We start from the raw sequence: 17668 nt of genomic DNA, 5'->3' as shown, positions 1-17668 counted from the left end.
TCACTTCTATTTTTATATACAGAAGTGCAGTTATAAATGAAAAAATGAATACATGCACGTTGTTGTACAGTGGAGCAGTGTAACAGCTCTAAGGGATTAACCCCTTAGTGACCAGAACATTTTTCAAATTCTTAACCTTAAAGGGACACTGAACCCAAATTTTTTCTTTTGTAATTCAGAAGGAGCATGCAAATTTAAGCAACTTTCTAATTTACGCCTATTATCAAATTTTCTTCGTTCTCTTGCTATCATTATTTGACAAAGAAAGCATCTAAGCTTTTTTTTGGTTTCAGTACTCTGGACAGCACTTTTTTATTGGTGGATGAATTTATCCACCAATCAGCAAGGACAACCCAGGTTGTTCACCAAAAATGGGCCGGCATCTAAACTTACATTTTTGCATTTCAAATAAAGATACCAAGAGAATGAAGAAAATTTGATAATAGGAGTAAATTAGAAAGTTGCTTAAAATGTCATGCTCAATCTGAATCACGAAAGAAAAATTTTGGGTACAGTGTCCCTTTAAGGACCAGGGCTATTTTTACATTTCTGCGGTGTTTGTGTTTAGCTGTAATTTTCCTCTTACTTATTTACTGTACCCACACATATTATATACCGTTTTTCCCGCCATTAAATGGACTTTCTAAAGATACCATTATTTTCATCATATCTTATAATTTACTATTAAAAAATGATTAAATATGATTAAAAAATTGAAAAAAAACAACACTTTTTCTAACTTTGACCCCCAGAATCTGTTACACAATACAACCACCAAAAACACCCATGCTAAATAGTTTCTAAATTTTGTCCTGAGTTTAGAAATACCCAATGTTTACATGTTCTTTGCAAGTTATAGGGCAATAAGTACAAGTAGCACTTTGCTATTTCCAAACCATTCTTTTTTTCTCAAAATTAGCGATAGTTACATTGTAACACTGAAATCTGTCAGGAATCTCTGAATATCCCTTTACATGTATATATATTTTAGTAGACAACCCAAAGTATTGATCTAGGCCCATTTTGGTATATTTCATGCCACCATTTCACCGCCAAATGCGATCAAATAAAACAAATCGTTAACTTTTTCACTAACTTTAGGTTTCTCACTGAAATTATTTACAAACAGCTTGTGCAATTATAGCACAAATGGTTGTAAATGTTTCTCTGGGATCCCCTTTGTTCAGAAATAGCAGACATATATGGCTTTGGCATTGCTTTTTGGTAATTAGAAGGCCGCACTTGTATTATGCCCAGCAGTGAAGGGGTTAATTAGGTAGCTTGTAGGGTTCATTTTAGCCTTAGCGTAGAGATTAGCCTCCCACCTGACACATCCCACCCCTGATCCCTCCCTGACCCCCCTCAAACAGGTCTCTGCCCTCCCCCATCTCACAATAGTCAGAAAAGTACTGGCAGAAAATAAAAGGCTTTATTTTGGCCGCTAACCTCCCTGATCCCCCCGAAACAGCTATCTAACCCTCCCCCCTCTACCTAATTGCCACCATCTTGGCCAGTACCCACCTTGCAATAAAATTGGGCTGTTTTTTTTTTCACCCCATTCATTTTTATGTTACCCCATCATTTACAGTAGGTTGGCCCAATTCCCACTGACTCCCAGATAGCTTTCTCAACCTTCATTTCCCCCTCCGTCACACTTGATCACTTTACTGTGATCTGAAGCGGACGCTAACAACCACTGAAACTCTGCCTAATTGTACTTATCTCTCACACTATTGGCTACAACACTACAACCTTTGATCTCTGGACTGTAAAAAAAACAAAAAACACATGAAAGAGTTCTCTTATCCTTTCTCTACAAACATATGGATTACTCATATTAAAGAAGAGCTCTAGTAAATGACAGATATCCCAACTGGTATGCCGCTACATTTTACAGCGAGTTACTGGACTCTCTGGCACAAACATTATTAGATATGAACTTTTCTATATTGACGGACATCAAGGAAATCCACAGAATATGAAGCAGCCGCCAAAGATCTCCACGGAAGTTCTATATTTTCAATATTACACAAATAATCTCGCTCTTCTGTTTTTTTTTAATGTACCGCTGCTTTATTACAATTCAGGAAAAAAAATATGATAAGAGCTGAACAAATATAAGTTAAACCATGTGGTTCTGAACCGCACAGTTTGTCACTGTTTATTGAAAATGCCATACCCCAGCCTACTGCACAGTGGAGTGCAATGCGATGGCACCAAGTGCATAAATAATGCATTTAATTTCTATTGGTTCAGGGCAGTAGACTGAAAAATTAATACTCTAAGACATTTAGAACTTTAGCCACCTCAAGCTGAATTATGGAGAGTAAAATAAGAGGAGGAAATATAATCTATAACTGGGCAGCTCTATTCATTTATAAAATTACCACTGATCGGCTTTGTGTCTAGTAGTTTAGATAATCTCCATATTTTTTTTTAACAATGATAAGTAACAGCTGAAAGGAGACATGACCCATATTAAAAGGACATTCAACACTTTGAGATGGAAAAATAAAATGATAAATCATATATATATAACTCTGCAATATATTTTCATTATTTATTTTGTCCCTTTTTCCTGTAATTTCATTCTGAAATTGGGAGCTTTTCAGTTTCTGTTAGAAATGGAAGTGCAGAACACTGTTATATACCACACCGCCATTGGCTGCACACTCTAATGACCTATGTATAACTGTCCCTAATTGGTCACAGCAGAGAAGGTAACCTAAGTTACAACATGGCAGCTCCCACTGTTTTATAGACACTAAACTTTATACTTATGTTGTGAATATTTAAACAGCTAATGAAACATTAAAAAATACATCTATGTTATTCTCAGACTAATCTTTTCTTTGAATGCATCATTCTGCCTAGCATTTATTTAGTGTTTAATGTCCCTTTAAATGCTTAATTTCACAACACAGATAGAGCTAAATTACATGTGGAGCCCTAGCTGCACTCAAGATAAATCAATAGCGCTCCTATGTTATGCTATGCTGGTATTACATGTTGGAGTTCAGATATCACAACAACACTAACACTCTTTCCCTATAGACTTCTATGGGGCACACTAAAGAAAGCGTTTTGTTTTTATCACTTGCACGCTAACTCGAAGGTGCGCTAGACCAACTGCACTAAAGTGGAAGGTGCGCTAGACCAACTGCACTAAAGTGGAAGGTGCGCTAAACCAACTGCACTAAAGTGGAAGGTGCGCTAGACCAACTGCACTAAAGTGGAAGGTGCGTTAGGAATACTTCCAATTCCTATGTTCTTCACTTAGAATATATATATTTACAAATAAAAAGAACATTTTCCTCTAAGTGAAGAACATAGGTATTTCAAGTATTTCTATTAAAAGAAAATAAAAACTTTAAAATTGATTTAAAATGATGTTGCATATTTCAAGGTATTTGACTAGGAAGGGCTCAAGTGTATATATATATATATATATATATATATATATATATATATATATATATGTGTGTGTGTGTTTATATGTATGTATATGCTCATGGTAAGGTTCAACAAAACAGGCCACGAGAAATAACATAATTTATGTAAGAACTTACCTGATAAATTAATTTCTTTCATATTAGCAAGAGTCCATGAGCTAGTGACATATGGGATATACAATCCTACCAGGAGGGGCATAGTTTCCCAAACCTCAAAATGCCTATAAATACACCCCTCACCACACCCACAATTCAGTTTAACGAATAGCCAAGCAGAGGGGTGATAAAGAAAGGAGTAAAAAGCATCAACAAAGGAATTTGGAAATAATTGTGCTTTATACAAAAACATCATAACCACCATAAAAAAGGGTGGGCCTTAAGGACTCTCGCCAATATGAAAGAAATGAATTCATCAGGTAAGTTCTTACATAAATTATGTTTTCTTTCATGTAATTGGCAAGAGTCCATGAGCTAGTGACGTATGGGATAGCAATACCCAAGATGTGGAACTCCACGCAAGAGTCACTAGAGAGGGAGGGATGCAAATAAAAACAGCCATTTTCCGCTGAAAAAATTAATCCACAACCCCAAAAATATAAGTTTATTCTCATAAATGAAAGGAAAAAAATTAAATCAAAAGCAGAAGAATCAAACTGAAACAGCTGCTTGAAGAACTTTTCTACCAAAAACTGCTTCAGAAGAAGAAAAAACATCAACATGGTAAAATTTAGTAAATGTATGCAAAGAAGACCAAGTAGCAGCTTTGCAAATCTGATCAACTGAAGCTTCATTCTTAAAAGCCCAGGAAGTGGAAACTGATCTATAAGAATGAGCTGTAATTCGCTGAGGCGGGGCTTGACCCGACTCCAAATAGGTTTGATGAATCAAAAGCTTTAACCACGAAACCAAAGAAACGGCAGAAACCTTCTGACCTTTCCTAGAAGCAGAAAAGATAACAAATAGACTAGAAGTCTTCCTAAAATCTTTAGTACAGAGCTTTCCAAACTTTTCATGTTGGTGACACACTTTGTAGACCTACATTATTTCGTGACACAGTAATTCAGTTGTACTAGCAAAAAGGAGGTTAAACTAACTTGTTTTAAAAGATACGGACACATACATAAATTATATAATAACAAAATGCATTTACAAGTAACAGTATGTATGTGCAAGAATTAAAAAAAGTTTAATAACACCAATAGCTACTTACTATTTTAATGGGATGTATGAGGTTGATGGGATGAACACAGTTTCGGAATATTTGGTGTAATATTAGATAAAGACACTCATATTTCATCATCAAGCATTTTTAAACTTCCACTTCCTATCCATATATCAAGAGCAGGAGAAGCAAGGCACTACTGGGAGCTAGTTGCAAAAAAATCCCACTGACTTCAGCTCAGCATTTAAGCTGCCACTCTCAGAGCTCTGTGAGTCCGACTGACTACTGCCCGCGCTGCAAACACACGGCTGTCCCACTCACTGGCTACACTTGCAGTGAGGAGCCAATTAAGGAGACTACACGTGCAATCAGGAGCCAATGTGCCGCCAAATCTGCCAATGGTAATAGTTTCAGTTCCCATTGAGCTGTGCCAATTGGTTAAGATGATCTGTGACCCACTAGGTATCAATCACGTGTCAACCATGTGATATGCGTAGCAGGCAGGCGGAAAGTCAGAAACCAAAAAACTATTTAAAAAAATAATCATTTCAATTTAAAAAAAATTGTGCTGAAGCAGGGACACACCTACACACTGCTGCCGACACACTAGTGTGTCCCGACACACAGTTTGGAAAGCACTGCTTTAGTAGCTTCAACATAATATTTCAGAGCTCTCACCACATCCAAAGAATGTAAAGATCTCTCCAAAGAATTCTTAGGATTAGGACACAAGGAAGGAACAACAATTTCTCTATTAATGTTGTTACAATTCACAACCTTAGGTAAGAATTTAAATGAAGTCAGCAAAATCGCCTTATCCTGAAGAAAAATCAGAAAAGGAGAATCACAAGAGAGAGCGGATAATTCAGAAACTCTTCTAGCAGAAGAGATGGCCAAAAAAACAACACTTTCAAAGAAAGTAGTTTAATGTCAAACGAATACATAGGCTCAAACGGAGGAGCCTGTAAAGCCTTCAAAACCAAATTAAGACTCCAAGGAGGAGAGATTGATTTAATGACAGGCTTGATAAGAACCAAAGCCTGCACAAAACAATGAAGAATCAGGAAGGTTAGCAATCTTTCTGTGAAATAAAACAGTAAGAGCAGAGATTTGTCCTTTCAAGGAACTTGCAGTCAAACCTTTATCCAAACCATCCTGAAGAAACTGTAAAATTCTAGGAATTCTAAAAGAATGCCAAGAGAATTTATGAGAAGAATACCATGAAATGTAAGTCTTCCAAACTCGATAATAAAAAAAAGATCCTGATGGAAAATCGGACCTTCATATAGAAAGTCTGGCCTTAATGGAAGTGGCCAAGGTTGGCAACTGGACATCCGAACAAGATCTGCATACCAGAACCTGTGAGGCCATGCTGGAGCCACCAGCAGCACAAACGATTGCTCCATGATGATTTTGGAGATCACTCTTGGAAGAAGAACTAGAGGCGGGAAAATATAAGCCGGTTGATAACACCAAGGAAGTGTCAACACATCCACTGCTTCCGCCTGAGGATCCATGGACCTGGACAGGTACCTGGGAAGTTTCTTGTTTAGATGAGATGCCATCAGATCTATTTCTGGAAGCCCCCACATCTGAACAACTTGAAAAAACACATCTGGGTGGAAAGACCATTCTCCCGGATGTAAAGTCTGACGACTGAGTTAATCCGCTTCCCAATTGTCTATATCTGGGATATGAACCGCAGAAATTAGACAGGAGCTGGATTCCAAGATACTTCTTTCATAGCTTGAGGACTGTGAGTCCCACCCTGATGATTGACATATGTCACAGTTGTGATATTGTCTGTCTGAAAACAAATGAACGGTTCTCTCTTCAACAAAGGCCAAAACTGAAGAGCCCTGAGAATCGCACAGAGTTCCAAAATATTTACTGGTAATCTCGCCTCTTGAGATTTCCAAACCCCTTATGCTGTCAGAGATCCCCAAACAGCTCCCCAACCTGAAAGACTCACATCTGTTGTGATCACAGTCCAGGTTGGATGAACGAAAGAGGCCCCTAGAATTATACGATGGCGATCTAACCACCAAGTCAGAGAAAGTCAAACATTGAGATTTAAGGATATTAATTGTGATATCCTTGTATAATCCCTGAACCATTGGTTCAGCATACAAAGCTGGAGAGGTCTCATATGAAAACGAGCAAAGGGGATTGCGTCCGCTGCTGCAGTCATGAGACCTAAAACTTCCATGCACACAGCTACTGAAGGGAATGACTGAGACTGAAGGTTCCGACAGGCTGCAACCAATTTCAAACGTCTCTTGTCTATCTGGAAACCTAAAAAGGTTACCTTTGTCTGAGGAATCAAATAACTTTTTGGTAAATTGATCCTCCAACCATGTCTTCGAAGAAACAACAGGAGTTGATTCATGTGAGATTCTGCAGAACGTAAAGACTGAGCAAGTACCAAGATATCGTCCAAATAAGGAAACACTGTAACACCCCGCTCTCTGATAACAGAGAGCTGGACACCGAGAACCTTTAGGCCAAAAAGGAAAAGCAACAAATTGGTAATGCTTGTCTAGAAAAGAGAATCTCAGGAACTGATAGAACAAAAGGCAGAATAGAGCTTATAGTCACCATTTTAAAAGTTGGTACTCATACATATCGATTCAAAATTTTTAGATCCAAAACTGGTCTGAATTAATTTTCTTTCTTTGGGACAATGAATAGATTTGAATAAAATCCCAGACCCTGTTCCTGAAACGGAACTGGCATGATTACCCCAGATAACTCCAGATCTGAAACACACTTCAGGAAAGCCTGAGCCTTTAATGGGTTTGCTGGAATGCGTGAGAGAAAAAAATCTTTACACAGGCAGTCTTACTCTGAATCCTATTCTGTACCCCTGAGAGACAATATTCTGAATCCAATGATTTTGGACCAAATTGATCCAAACATTTTTGAAAAATCTTAATCTACTCCCTACCAGCTGAGCTGGAATAAGGGCCGCACCTTCATGCGGACTTGGGGGCTGACTTTGATCTCTTAAATGGCTTGGATTTATTCCAATTTGAAGAAGGATTCCAATTGGAAACAGATTCCTTGGGGGAAGAATTAGATTTCTGTTCCTTATTTAAGAATGAAAACGGTTAGAAGCTTTAGATTTACCCTTAAATCTTTATCCTGAGTCAAAAAAACTCTCTTCCCCCAGTGACAGTTGAAACTATTGAATCCAACTGTGAACCAAATAATTTATTACCTTGGAAAGAAAGAGATAGCAATATGGACTTAGAAGTCATATCAGCATTCCAAGATTTAAGCCACAAAGCTCATCTAGCTAAAATAGCTAAACACATAGATTTAACATCAATTTTGATGATATCAAAAAATGGCATCACAAATGAAATTATTAGCATGTTAACAATGCTAGACAAATCATGATCCGATACCTGTTGCGCTAAAGTTTCCAACCAAAAAGTTGAAGCAGCTGCAACATCAGCCAAAGAAATTGCAGGCCTAAGAAGAAGACCTTAAAATAAATAAGCTTTCCTTAGATAAGATTCAAGTTTCCTATCTAAAGGATCTTTAAAAGAAGTATTATTTTCCGTAGGAATAGTAGTACGTTTAGCAAGAGTAGAGATAGCCCCATCAACTTTGGGGATCTTTTCCCAAAACTCCAATCTAACTGCTGGCAAAGGATACAATTTTTAAACCTTAAAGAAGGAATAAAAGAAGTACCAGGCCTATTCCATTCCTTAGAAATCATATCAGAAATAGCATCAGGAACTGGAAAAACCTCTGGAATAACCACAGGAGGATTATGAACAGAATTTAAACGTTTACTAGTTTTAATATCAAGAGGACTAGTCTCCTCAATATCCAATATAATCAACACTTCTTCAACAAAGAAGGAATGTACTCCATTTTAAATAAATAAATAGATTTGTCAGTTTCAATCTCTGAGGAAGGATCTTCTGAATCAGATAGATTCTCATCAGAGGAGGATGATTCAGTATGTCATTCGAAAGTTCATCAACTTTATGAGAAGTTTTAAAAGACCTTTACATTTATTAGAAGGCGGGATGGCAGACAAAGCCTTCTGAATAGAATCAGCAATAAATTATTTTAAATTCACAGGTATATCTTGTACATTAGATGTTAAAAGAACAGCAACAGGCAATGTACTATTACTGATGGACATATTCTCTGCATGTAAAAGTTTATCATGACAATTTATTACAAAACACAGCTGGAGATATAATCTCCACAAGATTACAACAAATGTACTTAGCTTTGGTAGAACTGTTATCAGTCAGCAGGGTTCCAACAGTGGTTTCTGAGGCAGCATCAGATTGAAACATCTTGCAAATGTAAGAGAAAAAACAACATATAAAGCAAAATTATCAATTTCCTTATATGGCAGTTTCAGGAATGGGAAGAAAATGCAAACAGCATAGCCCTCTGATAGAGAAAAAAGGCAAGAGGCACATAGGAATGGGGTTTAAAATAATGAAAATATTTGGCGCCAAGTATGACGCACAAACAGAGAAAATTCTTTGGCGCTAACAACATCCGGAAATGACACACTCGCGTCATTGAAGACGCAACCTTGTGAAAGGACTCAGCATTGACAAAGACGCTGGAAATGACGAATTTGGTCATCGAACGTAACTTTGCGCCAAAAAATCTTGCGCCAAAAATGACGCAATATAGTTTGGCATTTTGCGCCCTCGCGAGCCTAATTCTGCCCGCAAATTTAAAATGACAGTCAATTGAAAAAAGGCTATACCCCAGGTAAGAAATACATTTTCCTAAAAAAAGCATTTCCCAGATATGAAACCGACAGTCTGCAAAAGGAAATATACTGAAACCTGAATCATGGCAAATATAAGTACAATACATATATTTAGAACTTTATATAAATACATAAAGTGCCAAACCATAGCTGAGAGTGTCTTAAAGGGACACTGAACACAAATTTTTTCTTCCGCAATTCAGATAGAGCATGAAATTTTAAGCAGCTTTCTAATTAACTCCTATTATCAAATTTTCTTCATTCTCTTGGTATCTTTATTTGAAATGCAAGAATTTAAGTTTAGATGACGGCCCATTTTTGGTGAACAACCTGGGTTGTCCTTGCCAATTGGTGGATAAATTCATCCACCAATAAAAAAGTGCTGTCCAGAGTTCTGAACCCCCCAAAAAAGCTTAGATGCCTTCTTTTTCAAATTAATAGAGCAAGAGAACGAAGAAAAATTGATAATAGGAGTGAATTAGAAATTTGCTTAAAATTGCATGCTCTATCTGAATCACGAAAGAAAAAAATTGGGTTCAGTGTCGCTTTAAGTAATGAAAACATACTTACCAAAAGACACCCATCCACATATAGCAAATAGCCAAACCAGTACTGAAACGGTTATCAGTAGAGGTAATGGTAAATGAGAGTATATCATCGATCTGAAAAGGGAGGTAGGAGATGAATCTCTACGACCGATAACAGAGAACCTATGAAATAGACCCCCGTTAGGGAAATCATCGTATTCAATAAGTGATACTCCCTTCACGTCCCTCTGACATTCGCTGTACTCAGAGAGGAATCGGGCTTCAAAATGCTGAGAAGCTCATATCAACGTAGAAATCTTAGCACAAACTTACTTCACCACCTCCATAGGAAGCAAAGTTTGTAAAACTGAATTGTGGGTGTGGTGAGGGGTGTATTTATAGACATTTTGACGTTTGGGAAACTTTGCCCCTCCTGGTAGGAATGTATATCCCATACGTCACTAGCTCATGGACTCTTGCCAATTACATGAAAGAAAAGTAAATATGATAACAGTAAATATAATTACACACACTAGCAGAATCAAGGAAGTTAGATTTTGTTTTTCATAACCCTTTAAAAGTGTGTATACCTGTTCATTATCACAGTAATGTGAACTGTATGTCCCTTTATTTTGGCTCTCACTGCGGGTCGTTTAGTAACTTAATCAACCTAACAATACTCAGATTACATTACTGACACTATACACTCATATAAGCAAATATAAAATGTTCCACTAGGTGGTGTCATATTCTGGCCTTAAAGTGGCAGTTAAGTCACAATAACATTAACATGATTCAGATAGAGCATCTCAATTTAAAAAAAAAAACTAACTTTCTATTTTACATCAATTATCACATTTTCTCCATTCTCTTGGTATCCATTGTTGAAAGTAAACCTGAGTAGGCTGAACTCAGGAGCGTGCACGTCTTTGTACTCTGTAGGAATGTTATACATTATAGTAAATAGTGCACTCTCCTGAGCCTACTTTGGTTTACTCTTCATCAAAGGATACCAAAAGAATGGGCACATCTGACAACAGAAGTAGGAGATAGAACATGTATTTTTAAGGGACTATTCATTTTACGTATATTATCAAATTAACTTAGTTTTCTTGGCATCCTGTGTTGTAAACCATATCTAGGTAGGCTCAGGAGCAGCAGTGCACTAGTGGGAGCTAGCTGCTGATTGGTGGCTACATATGCCTCTTGTTATTGGCTCACCAGATGTGCTCACTCAGCAAGCTCCTAGTGCATTGCTCCTCTGGAGGTGAATTAATTCTCTTGCAGGCACTAAACACAAAGTTATGTACAAGCAATAGTGCATTGATAATATGCACTAATACATTAGAGCATTTTATTTTTGCACTTTTACGTCTTAAAGGAACATGAAACCCAATTTTTTCTTTTATGATTAAGATACAAAATATAATTTTAAACAACTGTGTAATTTCCTTCTATTATCTAATTTGTATCATTCTCTTGGTATTATTTGTTGAAGGAGCAGCAATGCACTAATGGTTTCTAAATGAACTTATGGGTGAGTCAAACACAATAGATATATATTTGCAGCTACCAATCAACAGCTAGAACCTAGGTTCTCTGCTGCTCCTGAGATTGCCTAGATAAACCTTTTAGCAAAGGATAACAGGAGAAGGAAGCAAATTAAATAACAGAAGTAAATCGGAAAGTTGTTTAAAATTGTATTCTCTATCTGAATCACAAAATATTTTTTGGGATTTCATGTCCCTTTAAGGAAAAAAAAATATGCTTACCTGATAAATTATTTTCTTTCCTGGCATGGAGTCCACAAATCCATTCTAACTACTAGTGGGAATTCAACTTCTGGCCACCAGGAGGAGGCAAAGACCACCCCAGCAAAAGCTTTAAGTATCCCTCCCACTTCCCATAATCCCCAGTCATTCAGCCAGGGATTATACGGAAAGAGAAGAGGAACACAAGGGTATAGAGGTGCCTGAAGTTTAGAAAACAAAAATAATAAGCCATCTTGAATTTAGGCAATGGTGGGTCATGGACTCTCAATGCCAGGAAAGAAAATAATTTATCAGGTAAGCATAAATTTTGTTTTCTTTTCAATGGCATGGAGAGTCCACAAATACATTCTAATTACTAGTGGGAACCAATACCCAAGTTAGAGAACACAGAATGGAAAGGGCGGGAGAAAAAAAGACAGGCGGACCTAAACTGAAGGCACCACCACTTGAAAAACCTTTCTCCCAAAGGATGCCTCAGTAGAGGCAAAAACCTCAATATGATAAAAGAACGAAAAGGTAGGTAACGAGGAGCAAGTGGCCGCATTACCAATTTGTGCTACAGAAACTTCGATGTTAAAGGCCCAGAAAAAAGAAAACGCCTTAGAGGAAAGAGCCATAATCCTCTCAGAAGCCTGTCGACCTGCTGACACATAAGCCAACCGAAAGACACACCTCAACTAAAAGGAAGAGTAGCTAACGTGGCCTTTAAACCCTTACGATACCATTGATAGATTTTTTAGAACACAAACCACATCTGGGTTGAGAAACAGACACTTCCTCTGAGAAGAAGGAATCTGACACATAAAGGAGCAACAATTCTTGATTAAACTTGTAAACCTAAAACACTGTAGGAAGGAATCCAAATTTGAGACGAAGGACCACCTTATCCGCATGGACAAGAAACTAAGATAAGGGAGATCCCACTGCAGAGCCAAAAGTTCTGAGACTCTACGAGCAGAAGAAATAGCTAATCAAACAAAACCTTCCAAAACTAAAGATCAACAACAATAGAATGCACAGGCTCAAACGGAGTCTGCTGCAAACCGCGAAGAACAAGATTAAGGCTCCAAGAAGGAACATAATACTTGAATGTAGGCCTGGTCCTGACCAAAGCCTAAACAAAAGACTGAACATCCGGTAAGGCAACCAAATGATAAAGCAATAAAACCAAAGTCTGACCCACCAGGGAACAGACTGACAAAAACCTTATCAGAAAACCTTGTCTAGACAAGACTAGATGCTCAATCTCCAAGCAGTCAGCTTCTGAGAAGCTAGGTCTAGGATGAAGAAAAAGACTCTGAAAGAGAAGGTCCTTCCTCAACGTTAGTCCCCATGAAGGAGAGAATGACATCCCCACTAGGTCCGCAAACCAAATTCTGCAAGTCCAAGATGGAGCCAAAAAAATCACAGAAAACAGCTCCAGATAGAGCCAGTCTCTAACCTGAGAAAGGAGGGGAAACAGAGGGAACAGGAAAATCAGACTGAAATCCCATGGAACCGCAAGAGCGTCCACAAGAACTGCCTGCGGGTTCCAGACCTGAATCTGTAAGCTTGATGGTCAAACTGGTCAAACGAGATGCCAGTAAGTCCAACTCTGTAACCCCCCACCTAAGGGTTATCATAGAGAAAACCTCCGGATGAAGAGCCCACTCCCCTGGGCGAAACGTCTGTCTGCTCAGGTAATCCACTTCCCAGATGTCCACACCTGGAGTGCGAAATGCGGAACTGAGACAGGTGGAAGATTACGCTCACTGAAGGATGTAAAACATTTCCTGCATCGCTAAGGAACTCGTAGTTCCTCCGTGATGGTTGATTTAAGTCACTGAAGGTATGTTATCCAAAAGCCCTCTGAAAAACCAAGCCATACACAGTTGAGGCCAAGCTATCAGGGCATAGAAAATTGCTCTTATTCTACGATATATATTGGAAGAGCAGATTCCCTGAGTCCGGGTTCCCTGACTCTTATGGGACCCTAAACTGCTCCCTTGCCGGAAAGGCTGGCATCTGTAGACACAATCTGCCAGGGTAGTTTCAAGAAGCATGTGTCTTGGAACAAATAGTCCTGAGAGATCCACCAGGACAGAGAGTCTCTCATCAGGATGTCTAGGCTATCCTCAGAAAGGTCAGAGAAATCTCCATTCCATTGTCCGAGCAGCATAACTCTAGAGGTCTCAGATGGAGACAAGCAAAAGGAATAAATAGATAATTCCATATACTGTGCCACCGAGGTTTGGACAGAAGACAGAGAGAATGACAGGCAGAAAGAAGTCTGGATTTCTGCATCTAGTAAGAAAATCTTCATCTAGTCTCTGACCGTCCCCAAAAAACATACCCCGGTGATTGGCACCAAGGAACTCTTGTCCATATTCACCATCCACCCGTGAGAGCAGAGAATTAACACAATAAAATCTGATTGGGACAGAGAAATATAAACTAAAGCATGTATTATTGTCCAGCAATAAGAACCAAGAGGACAATATCAGCAGAGAAACTGCCCACTACTGAAAGAACTTGATTATCCCCATAAGGGAAAAAAATTATATATATATATATATATATATATATATATATATATATATATATATATATATATATATATATATATATATATATATATATATGTGTGTGTACTACTGAGTTGAAAAGTACAGAACAGATAGAGGATAAGCAGAACAATGCTTAACATATTTCATATATCCAATTATCAAGAACTATAGAAAGTGAGGGATAACACATGTATATTTTAATATACTTCTACTGAAAAAAGATAGGGATGTAAATGCAACAATCCCTAAAAGTACATGATAATATGTACAATATAAAACAGATAAAATAAGCAAGATAACGCTTATAAAGATATCAAGAATATACCTCTACTGGAAAGGATGGATACTTAAAGCTTTTGCTGGGGTGTTCTTTGCCTCCTCCTGGTGGCCAGAAGTTGAATTCCCACTAGTAAGTAGAATGGATTTGTGGACTCTCCATGCCAATAGAAAGAAAAGTCAGGAGTGAGCTTTGACGTCCCATTATCATCAATACAATGTATCGTACAGACATTGCAACAGGGTTAAAAAAGTAATTTACCACTTTGTAAAACCTTGTCTTCATGATAATTTTGTCAGCTAACTCTATGGTGGCCCTAACACCTCCTTAAATGAGGTAAGTGGGGAACAAGCGTTGCTCTTCCCCTATAAGCAAGAGCAAAAATTCTCACTTATTTTTTGGGACTCGGCCCATATCTCTTGCTTTTTACATAAAATATATTTTATTAAATGGGGGGGGGGTAGGTGATGTCCAAGTAGGTGTATTGCTATGGTGTCCTTATTATTATTATTATTATTAACTATACTTAGTTAATGGGCTGCCTTCATTTACTACCAGTAAATGTAAAGGAAACCGTTTCTCAAGAGACATATGTATAACTTCTTGAAAGAAAAGAATAGAGCTGACTACACCAGTGTCTCACGTTATGACACTCAGACAGTTTTACTACCATGCTGTTTAGTCACATATTTTTGCCACTCAATGCCTCAGAGCTCTAAAGATATGAAGTCCAAAATGGCCATTTACTTTTTTTTGCTTGCTATTGAATCCTGAATTACAAGAACAGTCTTCAACATGGATATGAAAGGCTTTCTGCTCTTATCAGGTGCATTGTTTCTCTTTTCACAAAAATTACTCAGCTTTTAAAATTGATCAGTTCTACATGATAATAATTGTTTTTGCATGTATATACAACATTTACTTTGTTAGTGCTATTTAACATTTTCTTTTTATCATTTGTACCATAAATTGGTTCCTTTTTTCCAGTAGGCCTTCTGATGATGTTCATTTGTATAAGAGGTCCACGAATGGCTTCCATTACATGGTTCCTTTTTTTCAATTTGTCTTCTGATAATGTTAATATGTGTATATTGAGTGACCTCACATTAGAGGCAGAAGGCTTCCTTTACATTTTTCCTATTTCCAATAGGAATTCTGATGATCTTCATTTGTATATTTTGAGTAACAGGTCCAAGAGTGGTCTTGTAAAAGTTACAGAAGGCTTCTTTTACATGGTTTATGCTGGAGACCTAAGAATATATGTTGTTTCCGACAACGTTTAGTTATTAAGTAGTCATCAAGGTCTGTGGCTATAAGTATAAAAGCTGACCAAGATGTAGGAAGAAAGTGGAGGGAGTTGCAAGCAGAGAAAAGATGCTGGGGTTGCAATGCAATGGAGATGTTAATGATGGTTTACAGAGGTGCAGAGAAAAGTTGTACAATTGAAAGGAATGAAAGTGAAGTCTGGTTCAAAATGTGTTTTCTTTCAGAGAAACTCTGTGGTGTATGGAGTTTGAAACTTGCTATTGGTCAACATTATAGAGAGAGCTATATGTCCAAAAAAAGGGTCAGAAAATGGGCTTGTGATGTGAGGTTTTACAGGGGAGATTAAGTTGGTGTTTCATGAACACCAAGAGCAGTAAAAAGTGAGATCCAAGTGGTGCATGTAGACTTCAGAAACCACAATTCGGAGGCTGGCATTTGTAAAATAATTGCTCAAAGTAGCCAGTGGGTGCGAGAGATGAGTAGCTAAACCCAGTTAGTTAATGTGTAGAAAAGAATGAAGATGACACTGTAAGAGTCAAAATATCAATATGGGTGTCTTGTGTAAGATGTCAGATTTTAACAGATTTAACTTCAGAATGATTTATAGTTACTAAAACACATTGAATAATACACCATGCCAGGCATGCACTAGGACTGGCAGATGAGCTTCTACCAATAAAGAAAACATGCAAAGTATCCAGGCTTTTTTTAATTGAGGGTTTGAAGCTCAAAACAGAATGTTATTCTACAATAGAAAATATAAATGTTATACTTCCATTGCTAAAATTGTCAGTTTAAAAGAGATTTTTTTTTCTTTTTTAGATGAAGGGAGCCTATGGCCTGTCAATGCTGGTTCTCCTTGCTTGTGTTTCCAGTTTTCCATTGCCAGAAAACCACGAACAAAAGGATCTCTTGGAAATAAACAGTTTGTGGAAGATGTTGTCCAATGCAGAGGAAGATGGAGGAGCAAGTGCTCTCCTCTACCTTGAAAGCCTGAGAAACAAAAAAAATGCAGACCCTGCTTCCTTGTTTAGTGTAGCTAAAGAGCTCCAAGGATTTGGAAAAGAGAGGGCTGGTTTTAGATTCAGGTTTGGAAGAGGAGAGGGTAATAATGAGGTGGAAGACTTAGAGCCACAAGAAGAGAAGCGCAGTGGCAACCCACTAGGATCCTTAGCTGAGGAACTTAATGGTTACAACAGGAAGAAAGGAGGATTTAGCTTCAGATTTGGAAGAAGATAGACTGTAATACAAGAAGTGTTCTGTATACTCCAAAATATATTATTTCACCTATTTTTATTTTCTGTTGTCAGAGAGCAAGAAATCTCAGCAACATAACTTCCAAAGCAGTGGTATAAGAGTCATTTATCAACTTCTTATTGATAAACAAGTAAATAAGTGTTTAAAATAGTGTTTAGTTTTTTTTCCTTTTAAACTAACAAATATGTAAACAAAATCTAGTTATATGTATTTTTTTGATGGAGGAGGTTAAAAAACCTTTGGTCAAATAAATTTTACCCCCTACATAGAAATGCACTTTTTATCGGATTAAAGATGCCCTTTGTAATCCAGGTTACAACAATTTGGCTTCCGTTCTACAATGGCTGTTTCTGCGGAGGAAGAAAGTGCCCTTGACGTTTTCCTTCTTTCAGGTTTTTTTTTAGTCTCCGTTCATAGAGCAGCCATGTCTATTTAATTATCTCTGTATTATGGCTGGCATGATGCTCTTTATTTCCTTTACCTCCCAAAAAAAAAAAAAAAACCCCCCACAAACCCTGTGATTTCAGGAAGACCTGATCTTAGTACCGCTTTAAGTCCTTGTGCATTTTGTACCTTCTTGACCCACTCAAAACCTTCTCTGCCGGCCTAAGAGGGATAACTTAAGTGATTATTAATTGCAGAGGGCTGGTAAC

The 17668-nt window shown here is 37.6% G+C and overlaps 1 protein-coding gene across 1 annotated transcript in view; it reads left to right on the top strand.

Moving 5' to 3' along the window:
• The window catches only part of QRFP (pyroglutamylated RFamide peptide), a 29448-nt gene extending 12451 nt beyond the window's left edge, over positions 1–16997 (top strand). The window contains exon 2 of the mRNA XM_053695483.1: positions 16581–16997. Coding sequence (XP_053551458.1) covers positions 16581–16997 — 417 coding nt within the window. The remainder of the gene's footprint in view (positions 1–16580) is intronic.
• Positions 16998–17668: the final 671 nt, after the last annotated feature.

This window comes from Bombina bombina, chromosome 12 (genome assembly GCF_027579735.1).
Source record: "Bombina bombina isolate aBomBom1 chromosome 12, aBomBom1.pri, whole genome shotgun sequence".
NCBI classification, from domain to species: Eukaryota; Metazoa; Chordata; class Amphibia; order Anura; family Bombinatoridae; genus Bombina; species Bombina bombina.
This window is presented reverse-complemented; position numbering and strand designations above follow the sequence as displayed.